The 12,652-nt window shown below is 38.0% G+C and overlaps 1 protein-coding gene across 6 annotated transcripts in view; it reads right to left on the reverse strand.

The window, feature by feature from the left end:
• Nucleotides 1-12,567, reverse strand: part of KNTC1 (kinetochore associated 1) — a 73,524-nt gene extending 60,957 nt beyond the window's left edge. For 5 of the 6 annotated variants that reach the window (XM_042961680.1, XM_042961682.1, XM_042961679.1 and 2 more), the window contains exons 1-8: nt 12,322-12,567; nt 10,678-10,848; nt 6,103-6,223; nt 4,259-4,374; nt 3,828-3,906; nt 3,160-3,237; nt 1,858-1,892; nt 486-596 (exon numbers count right to left, since the gene is read on the reverse strand). In XM_042961680.1, coding sequence (XP_042817614.1) covers nt 486-596; nt 1,858-1,892; nt 3,160-3,237; nt 3,828-3,906; nt 4,259-4,374; nt 6,103-6,223; nt 10,678-10,806 — 669 coding nt within the window. In that variant the 5' untranslated portion in view covers nt 10,807-10,848; nt 12,322-12,567. Of the gene's footprint in view, nt 1-485; nt 597-1,857; nt 1,893-3,159; nt 3,238-3,827; nt 3,907-4,258; nt 4,375-6,102; nt 6,224-10,677; nt 10,849-11,854; nt 11,896-12,321 lie in introns of those variants that run through there. The other variant, XM_042961678.1, reaches the window with a different exon arrangement.
• Between the last annotated feature and the right edge of the window lie 85 nt (nt 12,568-12,652).

Genomic DNA, 12,652 nt, shown 5'->3' on the forward strand with positions numbered 1-12,652 from the left:
AGACATGGGGTAAACTTCAAGACCTCCTCCAGTAGTATGAGATATAGTTTCTGATTAAAGTAACCACAACTTTTTAAAAAAATTTATAAATATTAAATCATTTGAAACCCTAATGAAATATTGAACCAGATACACAGAATAGACAAATGTGCCTGCTTCTTAATATGAAATACAAATTTGGTAGGTAAAAACGTTGTAAATGCTATAATTATGTTGAATTTTTGCCTACTTCTTGAATATAATTAGATTTTTGTTGTTTTTATCTAGACTCATAATTGAAAGAAATGCTAAATTTCAGGAAGAAACTAGTGAAAATAAAGATGCAATATTTTCCAACAGAGAAACTCAGGTATACTTACTGAGTTAATTTTATAATTTCCCTGCTTCTGTTAATATATTACAAATTAATTTGTAATTTAACCAAAACTATGTTAATGAAGAAACACTTCTGAAGCAAAAAACTAAAATTTTATAGAAAGAATTACCCCAATCATCACAGGAATTTCACTGGCTAAATCTCCAGCCACAAGATTGAGACAACCAAGAGTATGGTAATTTTCAGTAGAAATAAAACTGGACTTGATTTGTCCTTGTAACTGCAAAATTAAAAAAAAATAAGAACATTATATATATGCTCCACCGTCGAAATTCCTTGGAAAGATAAAAATGAATTAAATCCATCTGTTATAAATGCATTTTTATTTTTTTTGTTTGTTTTATTTTCTAAGTTTATTTATTTTGAAAGATGGAATGAGAGACAGTGCAAGCAGGGAAGGGGCAGAGAGAGACAAAGAGAATCTCAAGCTCTGCACTGTCAGCGCAGAGCATGACACAGGGCTCGAACCCAGCTGAAATCAAGAGTCAGATATCCAACCAACTGAGCCACCCAGGAGCTCCTGTTTTTTTTAAATAGATATCTTTTTTTTTTGAAAGGCTTTATTTTTATTTTTTTATCTTGAGAGAGAGAGAGCACACAAGTTGGGGGTGCAGAGAGAGAGGGAGAGGGAGATTCTTAAGCAGGCTCCATGCTTAGCATGGAGCCCAACACAGGGATCTTATGACCTTGGGAATACCTGAGCCGAAATCAAGAGCTGGATGCTCAACTGACTGAGCTACCCAGTGGGCCCAAGATATTTTTTTAAGATTTTATTAAAAAAATTTTTTTTAGGGGCGCCTGGGTGGCTCAGTCGGTTAGACGTCCGACTTCGGCCCAGGTCACGATCTCACGGTCCGTGAGTTCGAGCCCCGTGTCGGGCTCTGGGCTGATGGCTCAGAGCCTGGAGCCTGCTTCTGATTCTGTGTCTCCCTCTCTCTCTGCCCCTCCCCCGTTCATGCTCTGTCTCTCTCTGTCTCAAAAATAAAATAAAAACGTTAAAAAAAAATTTAAAAAAAAAAAAAAATTTTTTTTAAACGTTTATATTTTTGAGAGACAGAGAGCAAGTGGAAGAGGAGCAGAAAGAGAAGGAGACACAGAATCGAAAGCAGACTCCAGGCCCTGAGCTGTCAGCACAGAGCCTGATATGGGGCTTGAACCCACAAACCGCAAGATCATGACCTGAGCCGAAGTCGGACACTTAACCAACTGAGCCACTCTGGCACCCCTAAGATTTTACTTTTAAGTAATCTCTATAGCCAACATGGGGCTTGAACTCACAACCCCGAGACCAAGAGTTGCATATCCCATCAAAGGAGCCAGCCAGGTGCTCCTATAAATGCATTTTAAAATGGAAATGTTATTAAAATGTTATATCACACTGATTCCTAAAACATTAGCCACTAGACAATATCCAGAAACACTCTCCCCAAACTTATATTAAATATAAGAATCAACAAGACAATGTGGTTTTGTTTTCTTACCTTTTTTGCTGTGTTGAAGTCTACATTCTCAATTGCTGTATGAAAGGAGAAAGCAGACTAAATTTATAGTATTAACCTACGAAATACACACAAGTCACCCTTGTGTGTTAAGTCAAAATTACATACAATCTAGTGAGAAGAACACAGGTCAGAAACTAATAAAGAAATGTTGACTTTTCAGTTTTGCCCTTGACCACTGATATAAACTGTGACAATATGTCCTAGTCAGGACACCAGCCAGGCTGCCTTTTTGTCCCTGGAATGCTTCTCCATACCTTCCCTTATCATGTTTCTCCCTTCTAAGAGGGTCTTCTTCCTGCTCCAACTCTTCTTTCCAAGCTCTGAAGTCCTACCTGTAAAGTCTTCATCACTTTGCACACCATTTTAGAAGAGCTCTTTTACTTGCCTGGCTTCTTCATTACACTATGAAGAACTATGTTTTGTAGTATCCCCAGGACCTTGTATGTTCTTGGAATACAGACTATTTAAGGAACTTGCTGAACACATGCTCTGAACTAATTCCTTAACCTTTCCCAGCTCACAGGAATGTATGGTCCATCCATTCACTTAGCACATACTACGAATTATTGTCTGTTATTGTTAACATGTTTATATAGTCACTTCAGTTTCCAGGTTCATTCTTTCCATCGGAGAGCATTTATTATTATGCTAGTGTGTGTCTTGTCTCCCCAGCTAAGCTATAAACCCCTTAAAGGCTATAAACAAAGTACATTTCCTCAGATTCTGTTGCATCCCTCATAATGGAGAAACATAATATGAATACTTAAAAAAATATATATGCAGTATCATAGAATCTAATGAAACTAAAATAATATTCTCTTTTTTTTAATGTTTATTTATTTTTGAGAGAGAGAGCAGGGGAGGGGCAGAGAGAGGGAGACAGAGGATCCAAAGCAGGCTCCACACTGACAGCAGAGAGCCCAATCCGGGGCTCAAACTCACAAAATGTGAGATCAGGACCTGTGCTGAAGTCAGACACTTAACCGACTGAGCCACCCAGGCACCCTCTCTCTTTTTTAAAAAAATATTTATTTATTTTGTGAGAGAGAGACAGGGGAGAGAGGCAGAGAGAGAATCCTTAGCACAGAGCCGGATACAGGCCTTGAACTCATGAACTGTGAGATCATGACCTGAACTGAAATCAAGAGTTGGACGCTTAACCGATGGAGCCATCCAGGTGCCCCCTAAAATAATATTCTTAAAGAAAATATTTAAAATTTTACCCCAAAACTAATAAGAAATATTGCTGCAAATCAATAATAAGAAAAGTCCATTACTTACCTTGTTGAATTTTTGCAAGCTGAAGGTTTGTAATATAAAAAAATCCATTGTTTGTAAGCAGCAGCATATAATAGGTACCTATTGAAGGAAAATCAAACCAGTTTCTCTAAAAGGTGTGTGGATATGAAATTTAAGCCAGTGTTTGGACCTAGCTTAAAAATATGTCAATTTGCTCATTTAAATTCTAATCATCAAATAATATACTAATGATACAGATAAAGCTTATTTACAAAGAACTGTTATTTGCAAAAACAATGTTAACTTCCTTGAAACTTTATAAATCAAAGTTCATTTGCCAAAAAAGAGAAAAAAGAATCTTAGATATATTAAAATAAATTAAGTATAGTTAACATTTGTTGAAATAAAAATATGATAAATATGCTAAAACCTACAAAAACATTTTAAAAGAATATAATTCTCCTTGGTAATCTATAGAATTCTCAAAATGGTAAAAATGAGTTTAGAATATTATATTTAGGAGAAGAACATTTAAACCTCTGAAAAGGACTAAAATAAAAAACTTATTTGTTACAATAATATTACTTGAATCACTAGAAAATTTAACATTGTATAAAAAGCATAAAAATAGAGTCATGTAATTTATTAACTATAAAGTTGATTTTTTGATTGGATATTAGAGAGCATTAAAAAATATTCAAAAAACTTACCTTCACTTGAACCGTCTTTCTCAATAACAAGATTCCGGTAAGTACGCTGATTTTCATCATTAGCTTTCTGAATAAAAGCCTAATTGCAAATTCATTTCAAATGATAAGATTAAACTCAGAAAACATAATTAAGGGTTATATTCTCTAAAGCCCAGGGTTATCAATTATTATTAGCAATAATTCTGCCTATGTTCCAAACATTTTAATTTTGAAGTGGAAAACTATTTTGGACAAGCATACTATCTTCAAATCTTAATTTTTAAATTTTGCATTTACTTCATGTTTCTGAGGTATGATTCTTAGAATTTCATGTAAAGAACATTATTTTTTCCATTTAAAGCACAAATTAAGCAACGGTTTATTAGTTTTCGTTGTCTAAGAGATAATTTCAAATTTAGGTAACAAAAAGAAAAACATTAACAGGGTCTTACATTAGTGAGTAATGTTTGCTTCGATGTTACGTGAATAAGATGTAAGTTGCCGCTTCTCTCCCCAACCAAAAGAAACTTTCCTTCTTGACATAGGCCAACTACATCCACTTCGGTATCTGAAAATTTCAAATCAAAGTTACAAGCTTCCCACAACTCTTTCTGCACACAGGTCCTGTCCTCTTGCTTTAATAAAACCATCTTTTTGCACTAAAAAACAAAAAGTTATAAGCTTCCTTCGAAAATGTTTATTTTCAATCAATACAAGAAATTTGCAAATTTTGTCATTAAAAGCTAACTATTCAAGTTTCTCTTAAATACTTCCAAAAGGTGGTGATTAAAAAAGAATGTGGGGGGGAGGGGTTGAGGGTGAGGAGGCAGTGAAAATGGGGCATGGGCATTGAGGAGGGCACTTGCTGGGATGAGCACTGGGTATTCTATGTAAGAGATGAATCACAGGAATCTATTACTGAAGACAAGACTACACTGTATACACTGTATCTGTATGTAAGCTAACTTGACAATAAATTATTTAAAAAAGAATAAAATAAAATAAAATAAAATAAAATAAAATAAAATAAAATAAAATAAAATAAAATAATGTGGGGCACGTGGGTGGCTCAGTTGGTTAAGTGTTTGACTTCGGCTCAGGTCATGATCTCACAGTTTGTGAGTCTGAGCCCTGCATTGGGCTCCGCACTGGCAGTGCAGAGCTTGCTTGGGATTCTCTCTGTCTCCTCTCTCTTTCTCTGCCCCTCCCCTGCTTGTACATTCTCACTTTCTCAGATAAATAAACTAAAAAAAATTTTTTAAAAGAATGTTACTCTTGTATTCAGTGAACAAATATTTACTGGGCACTTACTGCATGCTAAGCAATGGCCTAGGTCTTTTGCATATATCTAAGAATAGTAACAAAAGAGTCCCACCTTCATGGAGCTCAAATCCCAAGGCAGAAATACATGGTAAACAATTAGAGCATAATAAATTACATGATATGTAAGAAGGTGGTTAAATTTTCTGGAAACAAGAAAAAGTAGAGCAAGAAAAGATAGTTTGGAAGAGCCATGCATGTTGCAGCACTGACTGGAGTCCTCAGGATAGCCCTTGTGGATAAGATGAGACATAAACACTTTCAAGTGTATTACATGTTAACACAGCCTGCTACTCCATGATGAAACTGTCAATCTTGTGGATCATTCAGGGTAGATACATTAAGATTCCACAAAATAGGAGTTCCTTGCCTCCATACTACGATCAGGATTGGCTTCTCACATGCATACCTCCTGACTTTTTCTGTTGTCTAAGTTCTTAAACAAACACTTCAACAACCACCACTCACAATTTCAGAAAAAGCATTCACAATGTTTTCACCTATATTTCAGCACACTCACTGACTTGTCCCTTATTCTTACGTCCACATTTGCATATACTTTAAGTCCTTCAACTCAACGAAGAATTTATAAGAAATTTAAAAACTTTTTATACGGCTATACATATTCTAAAACTATTCAAATACCTGTTTTGATATTGAAATTATGTACAAGATTCAGGAATGTGAACACAAATGAGCTCAACTGGTTTCTACAGTAATTCTAATTTTAAAAACCAGGCAAGTAAAGTCAATTTTTGTTTCACATGTACCCTTTAGATTTACTGAAGAAGGGGCTAATCTCAGGATCCCTTGCATCTAGTACTCTTTGTACAAAAAGGCATTCAAGATTAATTTCTTGAAATAGTCCAATTTCAAGTCTTAGAAATAATGAAGTAAAGAAAAGGCAATGCAGTAGAAATTGGCAGAAAGCTATATCTGACTTCCAATTTATTTTATTTCATTACATTAGACTTACCAAATATAAGATGCAGTTGAAGCAATCTACAAACACTGTCAAGCAGGATCACTGATTGATCCACTACAATAATAAATCCGTTACTTAGGCTACATGCTTGTATCTTTGGATTTAACGAGGCCTGTGGGAGGGAAAAGCATGACTAAAATAAAATGTTTTTATACAGTTTAACAATGCTTACCAAGAGTATCATCATAGTCCCAAGCACCTACATTTAAAATTTGAAAAGACTTTTTTCTTTTTTTTAGTCCATATATCTAATCAGTCAAGCTTTTCTTTCTATGGTATATCAATCCATTCAGAGTCCAAAATAGGGAAACAGTCCAAGATTGCTAAGAAAGGGCAAGGGATTCTCATGAGCAAGTCTTTGTTTCCTAAGGATGGATCTCACGCCTGAAGGAGTCGGCAGGCATGAAAATAAACAAGCCATGACTGGCACAAGGTCTCAGTGTCTGGGATATGACGGCTCGAAGGATGAAAACAGGAGGGCTCACACCCCCACAGATAACAATAAAGAGAGCAGAACCAGTCAGATTAAAGCCCCGAGGAAATGCAACTCTGGTATGGCCACGCCAGAAAACTGGATCCTTGTGCAAAATGTTCTGAGTTTTAAATAAATATTGACAGCCAAGTCAACATTTTAAAAATTACTATGCAAGCCAAATAGGAGTCTCCGGTCTTCAGCTTCTGGTACTTGGAGCTCTGCACACAAACGTTTCTGGAAGCAGCTGGACAGCTCAGTGGTTGACAGTGCTCAATCACTTGCTGAGTAATCTTGGGCAAATGCCTCAACTGACCCCTCTGTACTCTCCTGTACCTACACACTGGCCTGTATGAGCATTAAATGACTGAATTTGCGTAAAGGCTCAGAAGATAGCCCTGCATATAATATCCGCTCAATCAGTGTTAACTGTTCTTAATCTTCCCTGACTGGGTTTTAATCCCATCAGTTCATTTTGGGCCTGTTTCAACAGTCACCTTTTCCAGGTGAAATTCTTGAAAATGCCACCACATTCTGATGCTTCTTAATACTTTTAACTTGCTTCTTCTGATAGCAAGAAGTTACCCCAAAGCACTGCAAAGAAGGAACCGTGCAGTACCTTCCTGGGACGTACCCATACAATTCTCTCTGCTTGGATAGCTCTTCTTCCTCCTCTTCTTTTTTTTAGGACTTTATTTTTTAAGAGTAGTTTTAGGTTCACAGGGCAATTGAGGGAAGGTACAGAGAATTCCCAAAAATCCCCAGCCTCCACATATGCACAGCTTCCTCCATTATCAGCATCTCCCACCATTTGGTACATTAGTTACAACTGAAAAACCTATATTGACACATCATCACCCAGAGTCCATAGTTTATATTATAATCCACTCTTCCTATTGTACATTCTGTGGGTCAAAACAAACGTGTAATGACATATATCCACCATTATTATACTATACATTTTCAGTGCCCTAAATATCCTGTGCTGTGCCTGTTCATCCCTCCTCCCCTCAACCTCTAACCTCTGATAACTACTGATCTTATCACTGTGTCCATAGTTTTACCTTTTCCAAAATGTCGTATCACTGGAATCACACAGTATGTCACTTTGGTTGACTTCATTCACTTAGTAATAGATACTTAAGTTTCCTCCTTTCTGTGGCTTTATAGCTCATTTCTTTTAGGGCTGAATAAGAAATCATTGTCTGGATGTACCAGTTTATCTATTCACCTACTGAAGGATATCTTGGTTGATTCCAAGTTTTGCCAATTTTAAATAATGCTGCTATAAACATCCATGTGCAGGTTTTGTATAGATACTAGTTTCAACTCCTCTGGGTAAATACCGTGGGGTCCAACTGCTGGATTGTATGGTATGAGAATAATTTCATTTTGTAAGAAACTGCCCCAAAGTTTTCCAAAGTGGGCTGTACCATTTTGCATTTCCACCAGCATGGAATGAGAGTTCCTGGTGTTCCACATCCTTGTCAGCATTGAGTGTTGTCAGTGTTGTTGATACTGGCCATTCTGATAGGTGTGCAGTGATATCCCGTGATTGCTTTGTTTTTTTAAGGTTTATGTATTTTTTGAGAGAGTGAAAGAGAGAGAGCTTGTGCCATGAGTGGGGAAGGGCCACAGTGAGAGGGAAACACAGAATCTGAAGCAGGCTCCAGGCTCTGAGCTGTTAGCGCAGAGCCTGACATGGGGCCGGAACTCACAAACTGTGAAATCATGACCTGAGCTGAAGTCAGATGTTCAACCAACTGAGCCACCCAGGCGCCCTATGACATCATATCTAACAAAGCTTTGCCTGATCCAAGGTCACAAAGATTAGTTTGGATTGTTTTTAATTTCAAATTCTTCTTGTTTATTGCTGGTATATAGGAAAGCAGCTGACTTTTGCATATTAACCTTATATCCTGCGAGCTTGCTATAACAGATTTTTATTTTGTTCATTTATTTTTTAATGTTTATTTTTGAGAGAGAGAGAGAGAGAGAGAGAGAGAGAGAGAGAGAGAGAGAGAGCGTGCATGCACAGGGAAGGGGCAGAGAGAGAGGGAGACACAGAATCTGAAGCAGGCTCCAGGCTCTGAGCTGTCAGCACAGAGCCTGACACAGGGCTGGAACCCACAAACCCACGAACCGTGATATCATCACCTGAGCCGAAGTTGGATGCTTAACCGACTGAGCCACCCAGGCACCCCTATAATTGCTTTTTAGTTTCAGGAGTTTTTTCAGATTTTCTACATAGACAATCAAGTCATGTGTAAACAAAGACAGCTTTCTTTCTTTCTTCCTGTATGCCTCTTCTTTCTCTTTCTTGTCTTATTGAATTAGCTGACATTTCTAGTATGATGTTGGAAAGTAGTGAGAGGAATACCTTGCCTTGGTCTGATCTTACTGGGTATGTTTCTAGTTTCTTACCACTAAGTATGATGTTAGCTGTAAGTTTTTTATAGATATTCTTTATCAAAGAATAGTTTGTTGATGCGAAGCATTACACCGATTTTTCCAGCTTTACTGAGATACAATTTATATCTAACATTGTGTAAGGTTAAGTTGTACAATGTGATGATTTAATATAGATACATATTACGAAATGATTACCAAAATAAGGTGGTAATTACTACAACCATCACCTAAACATTAATTGATTTTTGAATGTCTAAGCAACCTTGCATACCTGGGATAAATCCTATTTGGTCACAGTATATAACTTTTTTTATATATTGTTGAATTCAATTTGGCAATATTTTGTTGAGGATTTTTGCATTTCTATTCAAGAGAAATACTGCAGTTTTCTTTTCTTATAATATCTTTGCCTAATTTGGATATTAGGGTAATGCTGGACTTACAGAATGAGTTAGGAAGTTTTTCCTCTGTAAGGTCCCCAGAAAGAGGTCCTGCCTTTCAAGCCCTAAAAAATGCAACTCTTCTTTCTAATAATTTGTCTCTTCTTCATTTCATTTAAACCTTCTTTCTTGGGGCGCCTGGGTGGCTCAGTCAGTTAAGCAGCCAACTTCGGCTCAGGTCATGATCTCGCGGTCTGTGAGTTCGAGCCCCACGTCAGGCTCTGTGCTGACAGCTCAGAGCCTGGAGCCTGTTTCAGATTCTGTGTCTCCCTCTCCCTGACCCTCCCCCGTTCATGCTTTGTCTCTGTCTCAAAAATAAATAAACGTTAAAAAAAAAATTAAATAAATAAATAAATAAATAAACCTTCTTTCTTAGAGAATGAAATATTACATTGACTAAGGAAAGTGGAGGGAACTTGGGCTATAATACTCTGAGAAAAAAATCAGATGTACTTTCTCTACAAAAAAAGAACCTTTGTTTACAAAAAAATACTTTATCAGAAGCAAATTACTGAAAAGGAGAATCTAAGTTTTTCTATAGGATTCAAACAATAAGGTTTCAAGCCTGGGCTGAGAATGGTAGCATTATTATCAAAAGAGGAAAGGGGCGCCTGGGTGGTTCAGTGGGTTACATGTCTGACTTCGGCTCAGGTCATGATCTCGTGGTTCACGGGTTTGAACCCTGCCACCAAGTTATACAGTGTCAGTGCGCAGCCTGGTTGCGATTCTCTCTCCCTCTCTCTTTCCCCCTCCCTCACTTGCATGCGCACACTCGTTCTCTCTGTCTCAAAAATAAAAATAAACTTAAAAAATTTTAAATAAATAAATGAAGAAAATGAAACGTAGAAAGAAATGCATGAAAAGGATAAATGTAACCTCAGCAGTGTGCTTAACTCGTGGGTGGAGTACGGGAGAGCATGGGAAAAGGAAGAAACCTCAGGGGCTTCAACTCTACTGGTAATGTTTTATTTCCTGAGCTGGTGGTGGGTACTTTTTATATCACTTTATATACATTCTGTATGTCCAAATGTCAAGAAGAGCTATGAAATGTTCAGTTTTGGAAATAGTGAACTTAAGACAATAGTGGGAGAATTCAGATGGAAATTTCCAGTAACGTGAGACTGAAACTTGATTCCTCGAGAAAGTGCTGTCAGCATTTACAGAACATTTACCATGTGGCTACTAGGCTTACTAAGTATTCAGCAAAAACGTTTTGAGTGAAAATAGCATCATAATCATTACCTTTTCAGAGGAGACCTTCGCTAGCAAATCCACTTGATATAAAGCGGTTCCATGTTCTTTTCTTGAGCCAACACTTAGGTACCCGCTTCCTGTATCATCACTTGTCAGCAACTCAATATCATTCCACATGTTTCTGAGATTGTCTTCCTGAGTCAGGAACCACTACTTTCCCTGTGACAGTATGTAAAATAAGAGAACAAATTATATTGTTGCATAGAACACAATTCCTTGGGAAACAAAAAGTTTTAACAAAAAGGACATATAGATATATATGTCCCTATAAATTCATACGTATATATACATATACATATATATATAGATCCAATGAAAACTCCTCTTTGTGTTATTTTTGCAGTCACTAGATACTTTGGACCAATAATATAAATGGAACTACAGCTATGATTATCATTAGAGAACAATGTATTGGTTTAGGAACATAAATCTGATCTCAGCAATGTATCCTAGAGCTTCTAGTATTTTGTGTGCCTAGCTCGAAATTATAACAAGTTTTCATTTGAAATAAACCTTTAAGCAGGATAGCAATGAATAGTGGAAGCTCTGAAGTCAGACTATCTGGGATATCCAAGGATGGTTAAGCTTCCAGCTGAACTTTAAAAAAAGTCCGTTATAATGTTTCCAGTAACGTACAGTAAATGAAAATAAGAAGGGGAAAACTGGATTGGGTTTCTGACTGCACCAAGGAGTATACATATAACCCCAGGCCAGTCGCTTGAACATCTCATCAGCAAAGACTATATAACTCATTGTATGTATGGCGTGTGGGAGTAAAATACAAAGATGAAAAACAATCCCTGGGTCGATCGCTGGTGGGGAACCCCCACCAAATAATTACAACCGTTTGGATAAGTGCTAGCAGAAATACGTTTTAAATTTTACGGAATGTACAGCACAGGGAAGGAATGATTTTTCACTTGGTGCTCCTTCATATTTACGACACTCGTCCTGGATTTTGTTCCTCAATTCTCTGTAACAGGGACATAGTTGTACCTACCCACAAAGGTTGTTAGAGGAGTTTTAAATATTCACAGAACAAGGCTTGGTTCGCGGCAAGCACTCAGTCTTATGTGTTAGGTGACTTATTATTTTCATTGGTGGAAACAGGGAAGATTTAGGCTACGGTCACAGGACGTTTCTAAACACGGGAAAGAGTTCTTACCGAGGGTGTAAGGCCAAGAGCAAGAAGCCAATTATGCAAAGCTCGGAGGGAAAACTCACGCAGGCCGAATGCACAGGCTCAGAGCCTGGAACGAGTCTGGGGCAGGTGCCAGGCCACAGCAAAAATGAAACAGTGCAAGAGCTAACGAATCCTCGACTTCAAGATTGGATTTTTACGCTCGGTGCCACAGTGTAAAAGACACTAAGCAGACGAGTGACTTGATTCGAGTAACGATTTGAGGTCACTCCGGGTGGAGAACCGATGAGCAAATTAAACGAAATGAAAGCGTCAATTAGGCCCCCATGCATAAGTGCTCCCAGCTGGGCAACAGACCAGCAAGAACCGGCTTCAAATTCTCTCCCGCCAGCGTCTCGAGGGAAAAACGCCCCGAGGTGAGATGAGGCCGCTATTCCTTCGACGTGAACCCACCCCCAGGTCTTTACAGCAGCGCGTTTCCCCCTCCTCACCTGCAACTGCCGAAACTAAAGAAGAACACTCAAATTTACCGCCCCGCTTCCTTCCCCCGACAACTGTCCCTAATCTCTTCAGGTTCTAGCCCACGGGTTTAAATTGGCGGGAGAACACAAACCCAACCCCTTTTACGGCGGCCGGAGGAGGCCAAGACTGCTTTAGAATCGAAATAGGAAGTCGCCCCACCCTAAATTCCACCCGTTTCGATTTCCAGGCTGCGCATTCTAAGGGTACCTTCTTGGCGCCGCCCCCCTCCTGGCCTTACACGCCCCCTTCAAAAGAACAACCAATCACCTCTTCCAAACACGTTGCTATAGAGACTCTTAT

Source organism: Panthera tigris, chromosome D3 (genome assembly GCF_018350195.1).
Source record: "Panthera tigris isolate Pti1 chromosome D3, P.tigris_Pti1_mat1.1, whole genome shotgun sequence".
Taxonomy (NCBI): Eukaryota; Metazoa; Chordata; class Mammalia; order Carnivora; family Felidae; genus Panthera; species Panthera tigris.